Below are 21329 nucleotides of genomic sequence, written 5' to 3' on the forward strand. Positions count from 1 at the left end.
GCGTGTCTGTATGGGAATGACCAATCATGCGAACGCATTTAACGGGGCGGATCCAGTCCGAATGTTATGGTTACCAAGGTAACGAAGTGAAACGGTTTCGTGTGTTCCTTATTTGAAAATTTGTCAATCTTATGTATAAATAAATTGAATATAATATTTCACGATTGTGATTTTACACAGATGGATAATCTGGGGACTTTGGAAGTCAGGTATGATTGACAATAATATGAAGGACTGTGAGGACTAACCAGTTTCCTAAATTAAACTGTTAATAAAATAACTTTTTATAATGTTAGCTGTTTACAAATAGGTATGCTAACGTTAGCTAGTAATACAGTTTTAACATACAGTTAGTGTTGCAATATGTTAACGTTATATTGCACTAACAGTAACGTTAGTGGTCTGAGTGTAGTAGTCTTAGCAGTAGACTAATTTACCTGTATAAAACTATCACTAATTCTCTATCATGATAATAATAAGACTAATAGACTAGTATCTATCTAGCTAGAATAATTTTAGTTAGGAGGGTCATACATCATTACAAACTTCATTCCTGTCCTAAAATTTGTTGTTGTTGTTGCTCGATAACTGGTAACTAGATAGTGTGTTAGACTAACATTTTAACAACTCTGATGACAATTACGATTCCTCCCTAGAATCTCACTAAAAGGTAGGAATGCTCAATGTTTAGTCTATACAAATTCTGAATATGAGGTTCTTGTTGGGCCATTTAAAGTCTCTTGGTAGTACAGCAATACCCAGGAAGTAACTGATGTCAAATTACCGCAATCGTTTTTCAGTCTAATTTGGATTTTAATTTTAGGTGGGCACAGGGTTTAACCAGCCAGAATGTTGAATTTGTGGACAACAAAACAGCGTGCTATACCTGCGGGAACTACATAGTTTTCCTCAACGTGGAGACCAAGAAGAGAAGCATCATGCTGAGTCCAGGACGAGGCGTAGGGGCGTTTACAGCGACCGGGCAGCGCAAGATGCTGGCCTTCTCTGAGCAGAAACCAGAGCCCTCCATATTTGTGTACAGTTACCCCGAGCTTGTTCTGAAGAACGAACTAAAGGGTAAATCTGTTTGGAAGTTCGAATCTATTCACATTCACCTTACCCAAAGCATTCACCATAAACGTGTGTTCCATTGTGCCTTTCGTAAAACAAATTAAGCAGTTTCTCTGTATAATCTGAAGATGTTTGGTAGAGCATACATGTATTTAAACTAAAATAAACCTAACTATTTTGGTTTCATTCATACAGGCACAGCCAAGCTGGAGTATACCTCTCTCGCATTAAGTTGTGCAGGTCCTTATTTAGCCTGTTTCTCTTCCGTCCCAGACCACATCGTAACAGTATGGTGAGATATTTTGTGTTTTTGTGTCAGTCATCTTCCGAAGATGCCATTTAGCTTGTCACACCATAGAATAGAATAACTGTGTTAAAATAGAGCAAGACAATATATGCCAGCCTGTCTTTGCAGCCACACGTAACTGAGGCAAAATTTGGAAAACATTTGTTTTTATGTAGGAACTGGGAAAGCGGGACTGTTCTCTGCAGTCAACCGACAGGTGGAAGGGAAGTCACTAATCTGATGTTCAATCCCACGAACTGGCAGCAGCTCTGTGCTACAGCCGCGTCATCAGTCGCTGTCTGGAACGTTGAAATGTGTGGAGAGCTTCATGTAATGACAGCAAGGTAAGCCTGAGTAAACTCTGAGACCACGGCTCTGACTGCACCTGCCATGACCTTTATAGCATTCCAACATCACAGCATACAACTCTATTTACATATGTCATTATAAAAATATTTTGTAGCCTCTTTTCATGGCCATTAAAAATCAGATGGTTTCTAAAAAGGGTTGTGTTTGGATGATTGGTTGGATACAGTTAAGGCTTTTTTGTAATGATCACGTGTATAATCTGCAAGGGCTATATGTTAAATTAGACTAGACAGTTTCTTTTGCATCTGAGTTGCAAAGCCTTTGTTGGTAAGGATTTTGCATTGCATGTTTTGTGAAATACATGTTTTCAGTATGTTCCTGTGTTCGTTATATTTCAGATTTTATTACAGTTTTCATATTTGGGAAATTCTCTTGATTATAATTTGAAGGAGGTTCATTTGAAGGAAGGTGCTGTAATGTCGATAAACTGAATAGTGTATTTCCATGATGCTGGTTCTGTCCCATAGTGTGATCAGTCTCCCAGCAGCTGATGGCTCAGTGTTTGAGGCAGAGGCCAAGGCCAAACCCTCACAGGGTCACAATGAAACCCTCAATTACGATGGACCTAAGATGCCCATCTCAGCTATCGCGGGGTTAACCGGAGACGAAGCGCACGGATTTGTGGTAATGTGGTCAGTTTGTGGTCACTAGATCAGTAAATGGACTACACTCTCCAGCTTGCTTACAATTACAAGTACATTTGGTTTAAGATTTACATTAAAATTTACATTACATTTATTTAGTAGAAGCTCTTATCCAGAGCAACTTCTAGCATAAAATAACAGAGTAACATCACTGTTATCTTATTGCCTCTTCAGGAATGCTTGCAGATATCATGTTTGCAGATATTAAGTATAGCATATTTCAGTGTGTTTCAGTTCTGGACATAATGACATGTTCACAGCTGTGTTGCATCCATTGATCAGCAGCACTTGTCTGTCTCCATTCCAAAAGCCGAAAGAAAAGATGAAGGCCAAGCTGTGCCCGAGCTCAATGTGCTGGACAGCTTCTTCCGACCTGTACGTGGGCTGCAGTGAGGGACACCTGCTGCAGGTGAACCCTGACAGCCAGACTGTCTCCATTCTCCTCAATCCCCAAAATCCCGGTGACCTCTCAGGTACGGAGCCACATTCACTAACGCAGAGCCCTGGAGATGGAGCCATGTGGTGTTGATCTAACCTTTGATCTTTGGGGGGGTGCTTTCTGTGGTATAGACAACGACCAACGGCTGCAGCAGGGTGGTGTGCAAAGCATGGCAGTATCCAAGGAAGGCCTCTTTGCAGCAGGAAATGTAAGATGCTTTACTTGCCCTCAAATTGTTTTTAATCAGAACAGACTTTGCACGATAGCAGTTGACAAATTAAGGTGTTACACACAGTAAAAAATTATGCTCCTTCATTATGACACTGAAAAGTTAGCTTCAAAAGCTTCCTGAAAGGGTAGGTGTTGCTGATTTGCACGGAATCAGTCATGGACGGAAACACCCAGAAAGGGCAGACCTAATATTTATATTTGATTTGTCCATAATAATACTCTGACTCGGCTAAGGTTTGACCAATTATTTCAGAGATATAATTTCAATGTCATATAGAGTGAAGCCTTTGTCCTTCAAATTATCAGTTTTCCGCAAGTATGAGTCAGCTGTTAAGAGAACAGAGAAAAAAGCAAGTCACATAGCTCCTGGTGTCAATCACCAACATCAATTCATGGTGAACAGACAAGTTTTTTGCTGTTGTAGTGAGTTATAATGGGTATTGACAGAGGTTTGTTCAGTAGTTACTCAAGCGTATCCAGCCTCAGAGGACAGCAGATAAACCCATTGTGTAAAAGCCATAAGTTGTATCAAAAATGAAAATGGAATTAATTCTGTCATCACGTCTGTCTGTCTGTCTGTCTTTAGTTTGACTTCAGGATTGTAGAAGTTGTTTAGCTGTAATAATTTGGTGCTAAGGTTGTGTACAGCCGGAAGTCATGACCCATTATAATGTATCTTCCGTTTCCTCTCATGAAACAGGATGGAATTTTACGCTGCTTACAAATTAAGGGGAACTATGTGGAGATAACGGATCTCTGGGATGTAGGAGAGCCAGTCACATATACAGCCTTCTCCCCTGATTATGAAATGATGCTTCTCTCATCCACTAATGTGAGTAGCAAAATCGTCCTTTTGTTGTACTTTGCAGTTTATAATTTTCCAACAGCTTACAATGCAGCAATTGCTAGAGAATGTGAGAGACAGTCTGTACTTATGTCATGCTTGATGCAACTTCATGCTGTGGATAAAATTTTATCAGTAACATTTTACTGTGATAATACTTTATATTTTATGTTATTTGCACATAAGATAAACAGCATGCTTGCTTGACCTTTAAGCACATTCAGAGTGTATTTACATATCATTGAAAATAGTATTGCAGGTGTAATGCAGCTGTTTTGCAAGTGTTATAGGTCCGAAAATGATGGCATCCTCTTTTTCCCTCAGGGCCGGATTTACAGTTACACATCAGACCAGCCTGAGAAGGGTGATAAAGTCTTAGATGTTCTAACTGGAGACTTTGTGGCAGCTTTTCCACTGTACACCGATAAGAAGAATCTCTGTGTGGTAAAGGCCTTTCCTGGGTGGCAGTTTTGTGGAAATCTGAGCTGATGGTTTAGAATCTTTGCTGTTGATATATGTCATATGCTGTAGTACCAGTAGACACAACACATTTTTGCACTCTATTGCCTTTGTCTGCCTTCAACAAGCCTGTGGTCATGACAGAAGTAATTTAATACAAATATGTGGAGATAAGTGGTCTTCCTCTGATGCCCAGAGATGTGAATTGCAAGTGAAAATACATTCTCTTTGCTTTACTTTGTCTACCTTGCAGTCACTGAGAGACTCTGGTGAGCTGCAGCTATGGTCCATAGATGATGAGTCATGCATCAGCTCCATCTCTCTCCAAACACAGGTGTGTTCAGCCCTTCCAGACTGTGATGGAGGACTTTCTTTTTTGTGTCACATTTAAATCCAATGAGCCTTGTCACATGGAAATATAATAGGGGCAGTGTGGCATAGTGATAAGGAACAGGGCTCATAATCAAAAGGCTGCTGGTTCAATTCTCCACTAGGCAACTGCTGTTGTACTTGGGCAAGGTACTTAACCCACAACTGCCTCAGTGGATATCCAGTTGTATAAATGGATAACATGTAAAACTGTAACCTATGTAAAGTGCTCTGGATAAGAGCATCTGCTAAATGACAATAATGTAATGTAATGTAGAAGCAGAGATGAAGGCTCCATTTTTTCTTCAGAACTAATGGCAAGTATTCTGCTGGGATAATAATCTAACTCTGCTGGAGTTAAGAATACCATGGTTGGTGAGACAGACATTTATGAAAATATATCTCATGTGTTATTGTTACCAAGGTGACCTGCCTGGCATGTTGCCCGACCGCTAACTACGTTGCCGTGGGGACGGTCTCTGGACACGTCCTGTTTGTGGACCTCACCAGGGAGGAGGGGCCCCGCATGGTTCACCGCCTGCATCTCTACCATGTGCCTGTGGAGCACCTCAGGCAAGCGGATCAGAGCAATCTAATCTGCACCGTCACCAGTGCTTATGCCACCTGTGTGTTTGTCTTAAGTGACATTGTTCATTTTACGATCATTATGTGATCCAGAACTGATCGTAACTGATACCATGCTATGCTTTAATGTCTGAACCATGCAAACGATAAAAAGTTCATTTTTCCTTACTGTAAATGTATTGGAGATTCTGTACTAGTCCAGTTTAAACTATTTTTGACACTTTTATTAGCAAACGTTTTTGTCAGTAGGTGTTTTTATTCTTTGGTTTTGTGGTTTGCTTGTCATTCCTGTCCATATTTGTGATTTTTTAATAGTTTTGACCAAGGAGGAAACTTTCTCATCACTGGGGCCTCTGATTCAAGCATATTTGTTTTGGATGCCAGACCGTCTAAAATGTTTGGCATCTTTGGATACACAGGTATTTGTATTATATGCCTCCCAGACATAACTGAATTATTGAGTAAAGTCTTGGTGCACATATGAGGTAGTGTTTTGACACACCTGGTGTGCTGTTGTTGCAGAAGCAGCAGGTGCCATCGTGGACCTGTCCACTCAGTACTGCAAAGACAGTAAGCAGGTGAAAGTGCTGGCGCTGTGTGCTGGGAAGGAGGAGGGGCCACTGAAAGAAGGGAGCCGATTGGTGCTTTTCTCTCTCCCCATCAAGCAGCTCACAGGTACCTGGAGGAATATAGTGTACTGTTACTGGAGGAATGGATTAACCTCATGTACAGTAGATTTACTCATTTAATATTAAAATATTAGATTCTCTCATACAGATTTCATTCATGTGAAGATACTGGAAGGCTTAAATAATCGTTGCAATTATAAGATTTGCTTACTGCTAAGGTAGGTATAGGTGTTAATCTTACCATTGGTAGCAGAAGAATGTTCAAATGCAGTCTAACACATGTTAATTGGATGGGATACAGACAACATCCTTCAGAGTAGCAGTTCATCTGAAATTCAAAACAAGCTATCCATTAGAGTATGGTTATCTCTCTGACATCTCTGATGACTGTGCGCAGTTGAGCTTGGACCCGAGCCTGCTGTGCAGTGACGGAGGTGACACTGAGCGGTCCTGGTGTGTAACAGCTGTGTACTGTGTGCTGTGTGCTGTGTGCAGGGGCAGGGGAGTGTGCAGACCTGCACGGCTGCCTGTCCAGTGACCTTCTCCAGAAGTACCAGTGTGAGGTCACTCATCCCCTCTCCTCCGCTGTGCTGGGACCCAAAAACAACATATACGGCTACTCCAACAAGTCTAAAACTTTACAAAGACTCCAGGTCCCAAAGGTACTTATTTTTTACCATTTGTGGGCTGTTGTTTTTGGCCATGGTTTGCAAAATACTACAATGTGGGAGGCAGGGTGGTGTAGTGGTAAGGAGTGGGGCTCGTAACCGAAAGACTACCATTTCAATTCACCGCTGGGGCACTGCCGTTGTACCCTTGGGCAAAGTATATATCCAGTAAATATCCAGCCGTGTAAATGGATAATATGTAAAATTGTAACCTATGTAAGTTGCTCTGAATAAGAGTACCTGCTAAATGAAAAAAATGTAATGTGATGTATTGTAATGTAAAACACAATATCCTATAGTGTTAATTTGCTCGTCAGGGTAAAGGGTCTTCAACCCCTACAGCGGTGGTTAAGCTGACCCCGGAACAGGAAGTGGAGGGTCACCCCCTGGGCCCTGCATCACTGCTGCTGTCACCACACCAGCTCTGGCTCGCGTCGGTCGGCAAAGATGGACTCCTGCGAATTCGAGAGACTTCCAGTATAGTGAGGACTGGTGTCACTGTAGCTAACACCTTAAAGCAAAGTTTATTCTTCAACTCGCATACAGTTTCTGACAGGAACGAAGTTGTATTCTGTGACACAAGAAGCATGTTTTCACATGGACATGTTTTCTAAAATGATTTACAGTAGATGTAAATCATTTAAAAAATATTCAATTTTTAAAGCCCTATTCCTATTCTTCTCTTGCAGATAGATTTCAGCTAAGTTAACATAAGGCTTAAAAGATTTAAATTGAAGAGAATTTTTCCCAAGTGAGATCTGCTTACCTCTGAGATGGGTGTTCATCTTGCCATCCGCAGGAGAAGTATGTTGAAATGAGATGTCACGCCTGTTGGCTGGGTGGGGTTCGGAATGTGGCCTTCAGCGCAGACGGTCAGACCCTCATTACCACTGGCCATAAGGATGGCTCCATGGTCTGTATGCAGCTCAGGTAGGAAGTTTGCTGTACTGTGAGATTTCCAGTCATGTCCCAGTACACACCTGACAAAGGAAAGAACTTTAAATCCAAAAATCAAACAACTTCCAAAAATCATTAACAACATGTAATAAAAAATGCTTAATTTTCGTATGGTTTAATCAAAGACAAATCACATCATGGTTAGATTTAATAGAGTGTATGGTTTATAAGAGAGTGATCTAACTTTGATGAGCGCAGTTTGCGTTAATGGTTTTCGTGTGTTTCAGGCTAAACTCACGCAGTAAAGCTGATGAGGCCACGCGGTACGGTCGGACCATGCTGGCAGCGCTGGAGAGCTCCCGTTCTGCAGAGAATCCCACTCTGAGCCAGCTGCCCGAGTGGAACCCCCCAGCTCTGTCTCAGGTCTCGGACATGAGAGCAGGTCTTCATAGCATAGGGGTTAAGGGACTGGACTTGAAACCCAAAAATTACACTTGAATTTGCCAAGGAAGGGCGATGCAAGGTCCCTCTGATTTGCTCATCTAAGCTGCTTCAGTACATATTCAAGTATATAAATGGATAGTGTGTAAAATGAAAGCTATGTAATTCACACTGGGTGTGTGCTAAGCAAATTAAAAATCTAAATCTAAATCTAAAACTCAGATCTAAACCATGCTAACAAGTGGTTTAGTTTCTGCATGTTAGACAGCAATGTCTCTACAGTATCATAACTATATTCAACGATGACGGTTTTGTTTCTTTAAAAGCACTACATGTCTGGAGTTTTGAATGGTCACTTAGAGTCTTGAATAGAATTTGATAGTATATTTTTCCATGGGAAAATATTGTCCATATTTTGCCAAAAAAATTAAATGTATTCAGTGTATGCAGGAATACAGAATACTTCCTGTTGTTTTGCACAAAGGGCATAAAGTGAGTCCATACAGAGAATTTAGAGCATTACATTACAGAACGCTGAACATTTATTCGCCTCCCCTTTTGTGAAATCTACCTGTCTAAGTAACCTCTCCGCCACACATCCCACAACCGCTTGTCTTTGTGTCTGTGGGATGAAACAGAGTGCTGATGAGACAGCCCAGGATCAGAGCTACACCAGCGTCTCTTCTGCTGTGCCCTCTGACCCCACCTGGCTGGACAACAAACACCAGGAGGTCAGCGATATGCATCTGTCTGTCTGTCTGTCTGTCTCTCTCTCTCTCTACCTCTCTCCCCCTCTCGTCAGCCTGAAGACATTGATTTGTGTTGCATGCCAAAGCACACCCCGTGATTTATTTAATACAATGCAGCTGTGCTTGTTTTTGTAATTCCCCCTTTCTGGGATTGCTCCACATGTATGGATTTTATCTGCAGTGTTAAAAATAGCAGAGGCATGTCTTCAGAAATGATTTGTGTCTTGTTACCCAATACAAGGATGAATACACTCTGATATCAGTTGTGATTCACTTTCTGTTATGGTTTTGTCAAACATCTGCAATTAGTAAGTGGTATACAAGTAATTCCATTATGAAATGCATTTCACCAAGTGATTTCTGATGTTACATAATACATAAAAACAGATAGGTGTTTTAGACTTGTATTTTGAACACACAATGTGACACTGAGATGCCCTTCATAAATGAGGATGAAATAAATTAGACTCTAAGCTGATGTACACATGTGAGCTGAAGCAGTTTTGTCAGCTCCACAATGGAGATTAATGGTGCCCATCAAACATGCTGCATTGTGGGATAGGATTTAATATTGCCTATGCCATAGTGTCCTCCGGCGGGTACATGTTGTGTATGGGTTGAGTAACAGCACCTTGACTCATGCCAAAAGCAGTCTCAGAGACTCAGAACACAAAGAAGATACACATGTCTCCACCCTGTCTTCCAGTCATGCAGTGTACTGAGAGGTTTGCTGTTTCCACAGGCCATCAAAAAGGAGAGTGAGCAGTACGCAGGGGCGAGGAACAGTCTGAGGAGAGACGTCAGGCAGCTGCGGGAAACAGTGAGCGCGCTGTTACACACACACACACACACACACACGCACACACACGCACACACACACGCGCACACACACACACACACACACACACGCACACACACACACTCTCACACGCACGCACACACACACACACACGCGCACGCACACACACACACACACACACACTCTCACACACACGCACACGCGCACACACACGCGCGCACGCACTCTCACACACACTGTCACACACACACACACGCATATGCATATGCATACACACACACACACACACACGCACTCTCACACACACACTCTCACACACACACTCTCACACACACACTCTCACACACACACACACGCACACACACGCACACACACGCACGCGCATGTACGCACGCACACACACACGCACACATGCACACACACACACACACACACACACGCGCGCACGCACACACACACGCACACACACGTGCGCACGCACACACACACGCACACACACGTGCGCACGCACACACGCACACACACACGCGCACACACACACACACTCACACACACACACACACTCACACACACACACACACACACACACACACACACGAATGACTCACCCTCATGAGTGAGTCACTTGGACCAGTTGGGGGATGTTAGTCACAGTGGAGTCCACTGCAAACAGCATGGAGACAGTAACAGTCAAGGAGTGTTTGGTTGGTTACACCAAGCACTTACACATCTGCCTTAAGGCCAAGGATTTAACAGGCACTTAAAAAGATAGCTGGACATATTAATTTTTTAAATACATTTCACATCACAACTAACAACAACCTGTTCTATGCCCTTTTGGGGTTAATATTAAGTAAAATTTTTTGTCCTTTTTGGATATTTTCAGGAAGTTTTCCATACTGAGTATTTTCATTATTATTCACTGGGTTGTACGATGTTCCATTGCTAAGGTGTTACGTTCAGAGATGTATGTGCACCAGTGTGGCATGGTGGTAAGGAGCAGGGCCTGTAACCGCAAGGTTGCTGGTTCGATTCCCTGCTGGGTTATTGCTGTTGTATCCTTGGTCAAGGTACTTAACCCAGAATTGCCTTAGCAAATATCCAGCCTTATAAATGGATAAAACTGTAACCCATGTAAGTCGCTCCAGATAAGAGCATCTGCCAAATGACAGTAATGTAGTTAGTGTCTGTGTGCTGTGTCTGCAGATCCAGGCAATGATGCGTGAGAATGAGACCCTGTCAGACATGGAAAAACTGGAGCCTCAGGAGTTCAACCTGGACATCGACCAGCAGAAGAGGCTGCAGGCCGAGGGAGAGGAGGAGGTCAACAAGGTAACGAGGACTGGCCTCGGGGGGGCTGCCCATCGCAGACAGCAGCTCCGCCAGCACTAATATGAGCGCCTCATTAAATGGGTTTGCTTGCTTTTTGCCAAGGCCTGGTGCTTGGGTATCAAAAACCACATGTATATTTTTCTATTACTCACTCAAACATTTTGGAACATGGGAACCTTGGATCTGGTTATGCATAGCGAGGTCTTTGTTGCTTCCACACTATTCAAGGTGGAATGCTAAGTGTGAGTCACCCTCTCTGCCCCAGCTTGAGACAGCTTGAGAGTACAGGGCAGTCACGAATGGGCTCAGTGTCAGAACATTTTTGTGGCGCGTTTGTTTACCCTTCAGGTCCGAAATGAGACTGAACTGGAGAACCTTGCCAAGTCCTATCTGTGCGAGGTTATCAAGAAAGAATGCTGGGATTCCATGAAGGTCAAGGGGCAAGCCATCAAGGTACTGTATTCAAAAGAACATTTTAACAACATTTATGAATTGCACTTTTTATAATCTACAAGGATGAGGTCATGTCTAGCAAAGGTTTTTAAGAAGTGCTCCAATACTTTAAGCGCGATTGTTTCGGATTTTTTGATACCAAGTGCTTTGGAGGCCACTGTCTTGAATGCCTGGGAGCTTGATCTAAGTCTAAAACCTCTCAGGCTTTCCATTCTGAGCACGAGGTGAAGAACTACCCCATGAAGGCACGTCTCCCAAGGGAACAGGAAGAGCTGGAGAGAGTGCACAGCATGAGGCAGATCGAACTGGCAGACGAAAAAGTAGGTCACCGATCTCCCCTAAATGAGGGGGAGAAAGGAGGCTTTGGTGACAGTCACTAAAAAGAGCTGGAAGTAATAGCTGAGTAATGATGAAGTGATACTCGGGGGTGAGTGTGCCAAACAGATCTCCCCTTTTCCTACTAGATAAACTTTTCAATGCAATTAAACAGTAGGTGTCAGATATGAAGGCGACACTGACCACCTTCAGAGAATCCATCATTCAGGTATTAAAGCAATGCACACTTTGTAGCAAGAAATTAGTTATTTGTATGGATATCCTGCTAATATGACATGGTAGTCATTTTTCCCATGTGTACTATTGCATACACGTATGGCTTATAGCGCACATCGTCTCCGTATTCATTTGGGAATGCGGTCATACACTATATCTCTCTTGCCAAACTGACGAGCAGCTCCAGAAGGAGATCTTTGGCAAAAAAATGAACTCACCGGGAGCGGAGGAAGAGGAGGATGAGGAAGAGGAGAGAGCGGAGAGCGCGGCCCTGAGTGGCAGCCTCAGCGCCCGGTTTGGCTGCTGTGACCCCTTCCTGCACAGCCAGTTCGACCTGCACGTCAGAGAGCAGAAGATCAACCAGATCACCATGCTGCTGGTAACCCGCCCACACACAGTGCTGTCTGTGTTTGGCTCTTTAGCACCACCCTGTGGTGGCAAAGGGGCTTATTCTCAATGATAGCAATATTATTTACAGCAATTATTATATTATAAAATGATTATAGTCATGATAAAAATTATACTGTTTTACTGCAAGTATGTTCACAAAATATTCATTAATTAGCCTGAATGGCAAAAAAAAATCATTCTAGTAATGGCAGGCACATGGTATTCTGAAAGCAGGAGTCCTGAACATGGCAAAGGTTGCAGGTTTGATTCCCTGGTAGGACACTGCTCTTGTACCATTGAGCCTGAACTGCCTCAGTGAATATCCAGCGGTACAAATGGATAATATGTAGGAACATAAGCTAGGCTGTGTGTAATGTAATGTAACAATACAGTGTGATCTTCTGAGATCAGTGTGACCTCCTTCAACGCTGTTTTATTTCTCTTATGTTCATCTGACCTCTCACCTCCCTCCCCACCTAAGGATGTCATTTTCAAAGTAAAGAGCGCTTTCAACAAGGAGTTTGAGGCTGTGTACAAGCAGAAAGAGCAGGAGATCAACCGGGCGAGAGACAAGAACAGGAGGATCACTGAGATCATGGCGGAGCTGGAGGTGAAAGAGGAGCTGTGGGAGCCGACCCTATCTGACAGCGAGAGGCCGGAGAGGGCACTCACCGTGCTGGACTCAGAGGTATGGAGAACACCCAGAGATCAGCTTACAGACAGGCAATGCTCACTGTTTTACGTACAGAGAATGCTCAGAGATCAAACAAGAGACAAGAAATGCTCACAGTGTTCAACGCAGAGGTACAGAGAACGCTCAGAGTTGAACCTACAGGTGGCGCTGTTCAGGGAATCTGATTAAGGTGTTACATGTGCTTTAGAAGTCCTACCGTTGACATTTGGGCAGTGATCCTAATCAATTTTTATACAATGTTGTTCAGTTAACTATTAACACATAATGCAAAGTAAACAACACCTCTTTTATCGTGCGTAAGAAATGAAGTGTCTGCCAAAATTCGGGAACATTTATTTAACCACAAATGTTTCTGAAGTTGGTTTCTTGCTGCCAGAGGATTGCAGTACATCAAAGTTTGATTTGTGATTCGTCAGGCCACTGAACTTGACAGATTTATTCTGTTGCCAGGTTAAAGTAGAAAAATACCTCACCCCAGAACAAAAGCTGAAAGCAGAGAAGCTGAGGAAGACAGAGGAACAAAGACGACTCGCTGCCAAGGTGTGACATCACGGGACTCAGGGACGGGAGGTGCTGTTTCTCTTTGGCAGACGGTACAGTGAGAATGCCTTAACAAAAGGACTCAACTGAGGCTCCAAAGTGGCTCAGTCAGCAGAGCCCTTGACTTGACTGCAGGCTGAGCCCTATGGCCAGAGTTAAACATTGCCTGTGTCATCTTCCAGCTGCTACCAGGAGCCCATGATGGCAGAACAATTTGGCTTTGTTCTGCTATGGAGAGGGGTGGGCAAATCAGCTAGGCAAAGCAGAGAACAAATGAAAGATTGCTGCTTGAATACACAAGGGTTCAAAATGATTCCCTCTTAAATGAAGTAAGAAAGTAGGAATTGATCTTTGTTTAACCGGTCTTTCTCTGAAGGGTGATAACATCAGAGAGAGAGCCCTGGATGACATGATGGGTGGAGTCTTAGAGATGAAGAAAGAAGATATTTTGAAAATGGTGAGGAAGTTTTTCTTTCAGTGTGTAAAATCTCAACGCAGAAGTCAGAGTGCATTTAAAGATGGTCCCGGAGAGCAGTTAAAACAGTCCACTTTGTATTCATACTTAGAAACTTAGTATTGAAACAAACTGTTGTTAACAGCTGTGGAAGGAACAGGAAGTCAGAGGGTGAAAAAAGACAGCGCTAACCTCTTGACCTTTGACCTGTAGGAGGTTCCACAGCCTGAGTTCATGTCCAGGCCCATGGTGGAGTGGACGGAGGACGACAAAAAGAACTTTAAGGAGTACGAGAAAAAAGCGAAGGAACTGAGTGAGGAGCAGGAGAAACATCGAAAGGTGTAGAGATCACCGCATTTACACTGCACTTTGTTCTGCCTGTAAAATGGCTGAGTCAGTGCATGCAGAAATGCAGTTCCCTGCCTGTGTGAGATGAACATGGCACTGCAGTAAATACAGCCAGGTCTGTACAGGCAAACCTGCGTAAGCAAAGTCAAAGTCGTCTGTGTTTAGTTGCAATAACAAGAATCTGCTGCCAGTGTGTTAGCTGCCAAAAGGCAGGCAAAACACAAAAGCAATGAAAAGAAAACATACAGAAATTTCAGCTTTGTCATTTTGCTAGGATAGATTTAGGGCACTAGAATATGAAACGATTCAGCGTATTTACATGGTACTACAAGTACATGGAATTTATTTTCCTGGATCAACATTTTTTCTCCAGGCATTGGAGACTGAAATGAAGAAATTACAGTCATCCATCAAGGAGGCCACCCAAGCTTTCGATGAGGTCCTGGGTCGGCTCTTTGAGAGGAAAGTGATTTCTGAAATGGTTATATATCAGGTAAATTTATTTCAGAAAAGTGTTTCTCTCACACTCTTCTGCAGTATCACGTTGTTTGGTTGAACTAAACAGACAGTACTCACCTTCATAAGAACAGTGATGCCAACCATCAAACATCAACCCTCACTGATTTTACACTAAACTGCACTCAGACAGGTAGAATGGGACTTTGTCTTTACGCATATACAATTTCATCATCTTGTCTGCTATGATGGGAGATGTGTTAGTTGACAGTTGATGTTGCTATTATAAGTATATGTTAAGCACTAGCGTACAGAAACAAGGTACACAGCGTAGCAGTCTTGTTGTGCAGATCACCTGTATGCAGTCAGTGGCACAGGTGCTGCCTTGGCTGGCTGCAGGGAGAGTCCAGGCACGCTCTGTTTTTCAGCAGGTCTTAGAAGGAAAGAAAACGTTTGCAAACCAGTTTCTTTCTTTTCTGGGGAGTCAGCACTGTAGGCTTTAGAACCTTCTGCTCTCCTGATGAGTATGAGTAAAAGACAGCATCTCTTTCTTTCAAGCATTTTCATCTCCAGACGAATATTTCATATCGCTTTTCATCAGGACACGTTGGCTAAATTAATTGTAAGTTGTAGGGTGGAATTCTCCCCTTGTAAAAATGATTTATAGATAACGTTTAGCAGCAGGTACTCTTATTCATAAATCTGTCAGCCTCTGCACTTCGTAAAACCTCCTCTTCATCAGAGATTAGCCGTGGTAATTCAGTGCCATCGTAAGCACATATGACAACTCAAATGCAGTTTCTACATCACTTCGGATTGGTAATTCAGAACATAGAGAGAGAACGTTGATGGTCTCAGAGTGGAGCATCCAGTCTGAAAGACTATTCAGAACAATAATCCTCTGTGTCCTGTTTGATGAAAAGAAAATTGCCTGTAGAGAGTTAGTCATGTGCATACTGTAATGTACAGGTCAGGACATGGAGCTTAACAGAACAGACTGATAAAAGTAAATTAAAAAATGCCATCGTTCCAACTTGCAAAATGATTTTGTCCAAATGTTCGAATTGTGCAAGAGCGTGACTAAAATGTGATTGGCCCTCCCTTTGTCCACTGTGACCAAACCTTTCCTTTTACGAAAGAGGATACATGCGTTGAACTTGGCTGAGCACAGGGGTAAATTCACATGACCCAGCCTTTTTTAACCATGGAATTAGCAGCTAGCGTGTGGATTTCCAAAGGGCGTGGACCCACACAGTGCCGTTAACAGGCATGCATTTGGGTGTATCATTGTGCATCCAAAAAACTGTCAACATGTCAGATTCTGACTGGCTCCAGTGCACGGAGGGTGTATCTGGGTCACTTACGGTCATGGGTCTTTAGCAGTAAAACATTTTATTTCATGAAGTAATAGTAGACCATGTAAGTAAAGTTAATGCAGGCATAATTAAAGGAATTTAATTTCTATGCACATATTCCCTTTCATATTAAAATAACTGTGAAACAGAGCCAGACACACCACGTTAGCAATTTCCATGCTGTATATTTTTAGGAAGAGCTGAAGATTGCCAATCTGATCCACTCTCTCCTGATGGAGGAGGAAATTCACAACAGAGAGAAAGAACTTAGCCACAGGCTTGACAAATCAATGGCCCTAAAGGTAGGATCTTTGCTTATTCTTTACTTCTTGATTTATTTCTTAATTTCACTGAAAATAATTAACATTTGTAGAAAATGATTTATGGCAACCGCATCTGCACAGCATAAGATATAGTTACATATTCTGTTGTCCATATTTCACTGTATTTTTGGTAGAAAAAAAAAACTTTTTAAATCTTGGACTGAAGATGGTTTTGCATTATTTTCTGTACTTTCCAATCTAGGTGCCACTTACAATGTTTTTGTTGACAGAATGACATTGAGGAGGAGATAGACAAATATAAAGAGATTGTGGATGCTTTCCGAGAGGTCTACGATACTGCCGTTGTAGAGGACAAGGTACAACTTTTGGTCACATTAATGCATTTCCAAAATATATTTGTTCGAAATCATTCTATATTATGGTAAAGTGTTTTAGAATGTATACATGTGTGTATATATGTGAAATACGAATGAGATATATTTATAATGAGAATTATTTGAAAACCTTGGCCCCATACATACATATATGTGGGTGTATGCATGTGTGTGTACAGTACGTGTATATTCACATATTACATACAATATATATTCACCATCCCTCCAGCTGCTTGACAGAGGGTTCAGGAGGGAGTTTCCTGATGTTCCTTGCCTCCTGGTCGATCAGCTGTATAAGTTATACAAACGCAGACCAAGGTAAGATTACGTCAGGTACGTAGGCATGACGGTGTGGAAACCTACCCGTGCGCCGGTGCTGTTGAAAGGGTCAGCGCACCGGTATGCAGGAAGCGCGTCCTGCAGCGGGTGAGACTGTGGCTGTGGTGTGCAGGGTGCCGAGGATGAGGACGCAGACGGACAGCAGCTCCTGCAGAGAGCGGCCGCCGTCGGGCAGGGGGGCCAGCGAGGGCCAGTCCCTGATGATGAAGGCCATGGCGGAGCTGGACGACCCGGCCAACATGCCTGAGGAGCTGGACCCCGCCGTGTGGAAGCGCTTCTGCCTGGCCAGGAGAGCCAAAGTGGAGAGTGAACAGCTGGTGAGAGGAGCAGAGGGCACAGCGCTGGAGAACGGAGGCCCCCCCTCTCTGCTGTAACACAGCGGCAGGGTGGCAGTGCGGTGTACTGCTTATAGAGCTCCATTGAAGCTGCATTTACTGTTACATTTACACTTGGTCATTTGGCAGACAATTATCTTGAGACACTTACAAAGGCAAATAAGTAACAAAAGTTGCAGGTTTGCTCTCTGGGGGTGCTATACAGTTATAATCTTGAGAACTATTCTAATTAATCAGAATTACTAACCTAATGATACTCTCTTATTTTTGTATGGGGGTAACAGTGGGGGTAATCCAGTTTTGCAGGCCTCAAAAAAAAAAAAAAACAAACAGAAACATTACCCCTCAGCTGCAGGGCAGACATTTCTGGATGGTGCTGCTACTCCTGTTTCACAATTTTGGCAAATCACCTGGGGACATTCTTTACAAGTTCCTCCAACATGTTCAGAATGATTAATGTCCACAGCACGTTAATGCTTTCAACAGATAATTGCTAAATTAGATAATAGTGCAATTTTACCATTGCTTAATGTGTTTATTGTCAATTTGCGTAATGTGTAAACAGTGTACATTCTGTATACAGATAATAGATCATTCACAATGCACAAAAATAGCACACTGGCAGCAGTAAAGCATGTCTCATGCGAGAATATTTCCACTGATCCCTTTTCATTTCCTGCAGGTGAAAGAGAGGGCACTGACTCTAGCCGAGATGCAGGCTTTTCTGCAGAGAAGAGTCGATGAAGACGATGCTATCAAACTAAAGATAAAGAATATTATGGCTGAACTGAACAGGTGAGAACGGCGAAACATTTTTAAAAAGACCCAGAGCAGCTCTGTGGATTTACAGTTGATGCTCATGGCTAAGTATACACTGTACTCTGTCATTACTGTACTGTTGAATTCTGTAACAACACGCACACTCCAAAGTGCTATTTGTTTCTTGGCAGCCTGCGTGAGGAAAAGATGGTGTTCCAGCTGGATCTGATGGTGCAGATCCTCTTAAAACAGGGCCAGGTGGAGGTGGAGACTGGCAGATTCATCGCAGATTTCTCTGACTCACAGCTCCTCCACAGGAGTATGGTGGAGGACCTGAATGCAACCATTAGGGTAGGACCGATTCTGACATGTTTGGAGACATTTTAATCAGTGCTAAGTTATGCCTATAGGGTTTTTTCCATGTAGTGATTCCTGTTTAAAAGGAAACAGTTCTAAGAATGAAAGATGAGAAATACACCCTACAGATATCATTTACCATACCATGGCTCTCCGATTGGAGCCTGTTCATTTTTTATGTGGACAAATTAAATATTTAAAATCAAACCCCCCAGTAAAACTCTTTAATTGGACATGCCAAGTGCACACTAAGTTAATGCACCCTATAAGCTGATTTAGAAACATTTGGTATGCCTCACTGTATGTAATAAGTTTAACCACACACTGAGGTTGTTCTCAAATGCTTGATGTTGTTGGACATTTATAATGGACTGACCATTCTGGTCCACTCCAATCCTCAGGAACACCTTGAGTCAAAACTGAACCAAGCTGTATGAATGACATCATCTGGAATAAGGTCATAAGCGTTTTCTGATGAGGCTAAAGACATGCACTCCTGTCTTCTCCCAGGCTTTAGGAGACCAGAAGATTGCCACCATGGTGGAGATTAAGGACTTCAGGAAGGGCATCATTCAGCAGGAGTGGGAGAACAAACGCATGTCCATGCAGATAGAGGACCTCACCAACAAGGCGCGAGATATCCAGATGCTGCGCGTTACCTTGGAGCTGCAGGAGGTACGATACCCCACCTGCATTCAGCGAGACAAACGGGCTGAAGCAAGCACTGCGTCCTCCAAACAGGGGCGCAGTACCTGCTCAGCTCCGGAATTAATAACCCTGAAAACCGTTCCTCAAAAAACCACTCCCACAGGCTGTCACTGTGGATGCATATCACATAAGGCTGGGAAACAATCACGACAGACAGAACATACATGAGATTGCACGCAAGCGTTTGTTAACATTAGTGGAGTTCAGCACAGCTGTTTTCTTTGGTAGAAGGAGAAGGGCAGGATGCTGCTCTAGACCAGCTCAGTCTATGCTAAAATAAATGATTGACATTTACATGCTCTCGGAATGACCTAGGGTGCACGCCAAATTAGAGAAAGTGAAAAATGTACATTATTTTTTTTACATTATTCTTAGTAGAAATCATTACTGTAAAACAGGTGCTGATTTGTCTTCATATAATCTGAATTCTGATTTTCTTTTCTCCTTTGAAGTACCTGGGCACAACAGATCATGACAAGCGTAGGCAAAAGCAGGCTTCAAATGTGGAACAAAACATGACACTGCAGGAAAAGGTAAGTAGTGATTGCACGGTAACCTGTTACTCAATCATTCTCAGTTATTGTCAGTTTTAATATTATATTTATGTTTTCATGGGAAGTGAAAGAGTACCTGAAGACAGAAATGGCCAGTACAGTGAGCAATTACGTTATATTTTGGTGTGTTTATTTTGTCGTTTTTTTCTTCTGAAGACACTTCTCAGATTACATAGCATGAATCTGGCATTTTATGTCCTCTCAATATTTTGTTTATACCTTATATTATCAGATCCACTACATAGCACAGTACTTTGGTGTTGATGTTGCTTAAACACAAAGAATGATGCATAAATGATTTGGCTCCATTTTTTACTTAATTGTTAATGAGAAATTTCCCTTTTCAAACGTTTAAGACTCACAGAAAAGACCTGAGGAACACTAAGAAACTAATCGATGAGCTGGCCAGGCAAGCGGGACAAAAGGCTGAGCAGAGCATCCACCTGGATGAGCAGATAGCCAGCCTGAAGGTCACGGTGGCCGAGAGGACGCTCATATGCGAAGCCATAGGTAACAAAACAATAGCTCACAGATGCTCCGACCTATCCATCTCCCTGTAAATCATCTGAATTCTCTCCCTGTTGCACTGCATGTCTGTCCCATATGGTGGTAATGCAGGTAATCCAAATGAGTTTGTGGATGCTCTGTTCTCTAAATTAGTAGAGAAGTGCATAGTGGTAAGGAGCAGGGCCTGTAACCAAAAGGTTGCAGGTTCAATTCCCTGCTGGTGCACTGCCCCTGTCCCCCTGGGCAAGGTGCTTAATCCACTGCCTCAGTAAATATCCAGCTGTATAAATGGGTAAAATTATAACCTATGTAAGTTGCTCTGGATAAGAGCGTTAGCTAAATGACAATAATGTAATAATGTAATATAAATTGCCACTAAGCATGTTGTTTTGAATTCACATGGCACTTTGCACACATGTGACTGCCCCAGATAGCTGCTGAAATGCAGCGAGACACTAGCAGGTTATGAATGTCATGTCATTTAAAATGTTCTGCTTTAAAAACAAACAGCCACGGAGGAGTCCCAGCACAGCAGCGGGGAGGAGAGGTACCAGGAGATCGTTGAGAGGAAGAGGCTGATGGACCTGGCCAAAGCCCAGGCGGAGGAGCTGGCGGAGCTGAGAGCCGAGGTGGAGAGGATGAGGATGAGGACGTTCCCGGCCCTCACACATCTGAAGTACGACTGAGAGAGGGAACATGCCAACCTCTGCAGTCTGCAGCCTTCAGTCCACACAAGTTCACTGGCTGTCATAAAACTCACCCTATGGTGTTATTACAACATTGTTAAATTACACTGTTTCAGTAAATTCAAGTGTTATATAAAAATGTCAAGGTTTGCACAAATAAATATTGGATTCGCGTTGAATTTTCTTGCCTTTAATTTGCACAGCTGAACATCTGATGTTGAGGCACTATAAGGAAAAACAGGAAATCATCTATATGCGACCCGACAGCAGAACAGAACACATTTTGATGGTAGTGCTGCCTGGTCAGTTTTGGTTTTCAACTAAACAGCTGTATATTACTTGGTTGCCTTTTTCAGAAAAGTTACACATTTT

General features: G+C 42.8%; 1 protein-coding gene across 1 annotated transcript; it reads left to right on the forward strand.

Annotated features, from left to right (window-relative positions):
- Positions 1–165: 165 nt before the first annotated feature.
- Positions 166–21008, forward strand: cfap43 (cilia and flagella associated protein 43). Its single transcript, XM_036547179.1, has 38 exons — positions 166–209; positions 824–1077; positions 1267–1363; positions 1534–1701; positions 2194–2350; positions 2681–2843; positions 2941–3017; positions 3741–3872; positions 4209–4328; positions 4597–4677; positions 5137–5285; positions 5613–5722; positions 5826–5972; positions 6422–6588; positions 6912–7076; positions 7394–7524; positions 7779–7914; positions 8571–8663; positions 9424–9501; positions 10687–10812; positions 11161–11265; positions 11469–11585; positions 11999–12196; positions 12689–12895; positions 13352–13441; positions 13818–13898; positions 14109–14234; positions 14617–14736; positions 16249–16356; positions 16608–16694; positions 16942–17030; positions 17164–17368; positions 18069–18181; positions 18337–18496; positions 19013–19177; positions 19663–19743; positions 20121–20274; positions 20782–21008. The coding sequence occupies exons 1-38, from the start codon at positions 181–183 to the stop codon at positions 20955–20957; spliced, it is 4962 nt and encodes a 1653-aa protein (XP_036403072.1). The 5' UTR covers positions 166–180; the 3' UTR covers positions 20958–21008.
- The last annotated feature ends 321 nt before the right edge of the window (positions 21009–21329 follow it).

Source organism: Megalops cyprinoides, chromosome 15 (genome assembly GCF_013368585.1).
Source record: "Megalops cyprinoides isolate fMegCyp1 chromosome 15, fMegCyp1.pri, whole genome shotgun sequence".
NCBI classification, from domain to species: Eukaryota; Metazoa; Chordata; class Actinopteri; order Elopiformes; family Megalopidae; genus Megalops; species Megalops cyprinoides.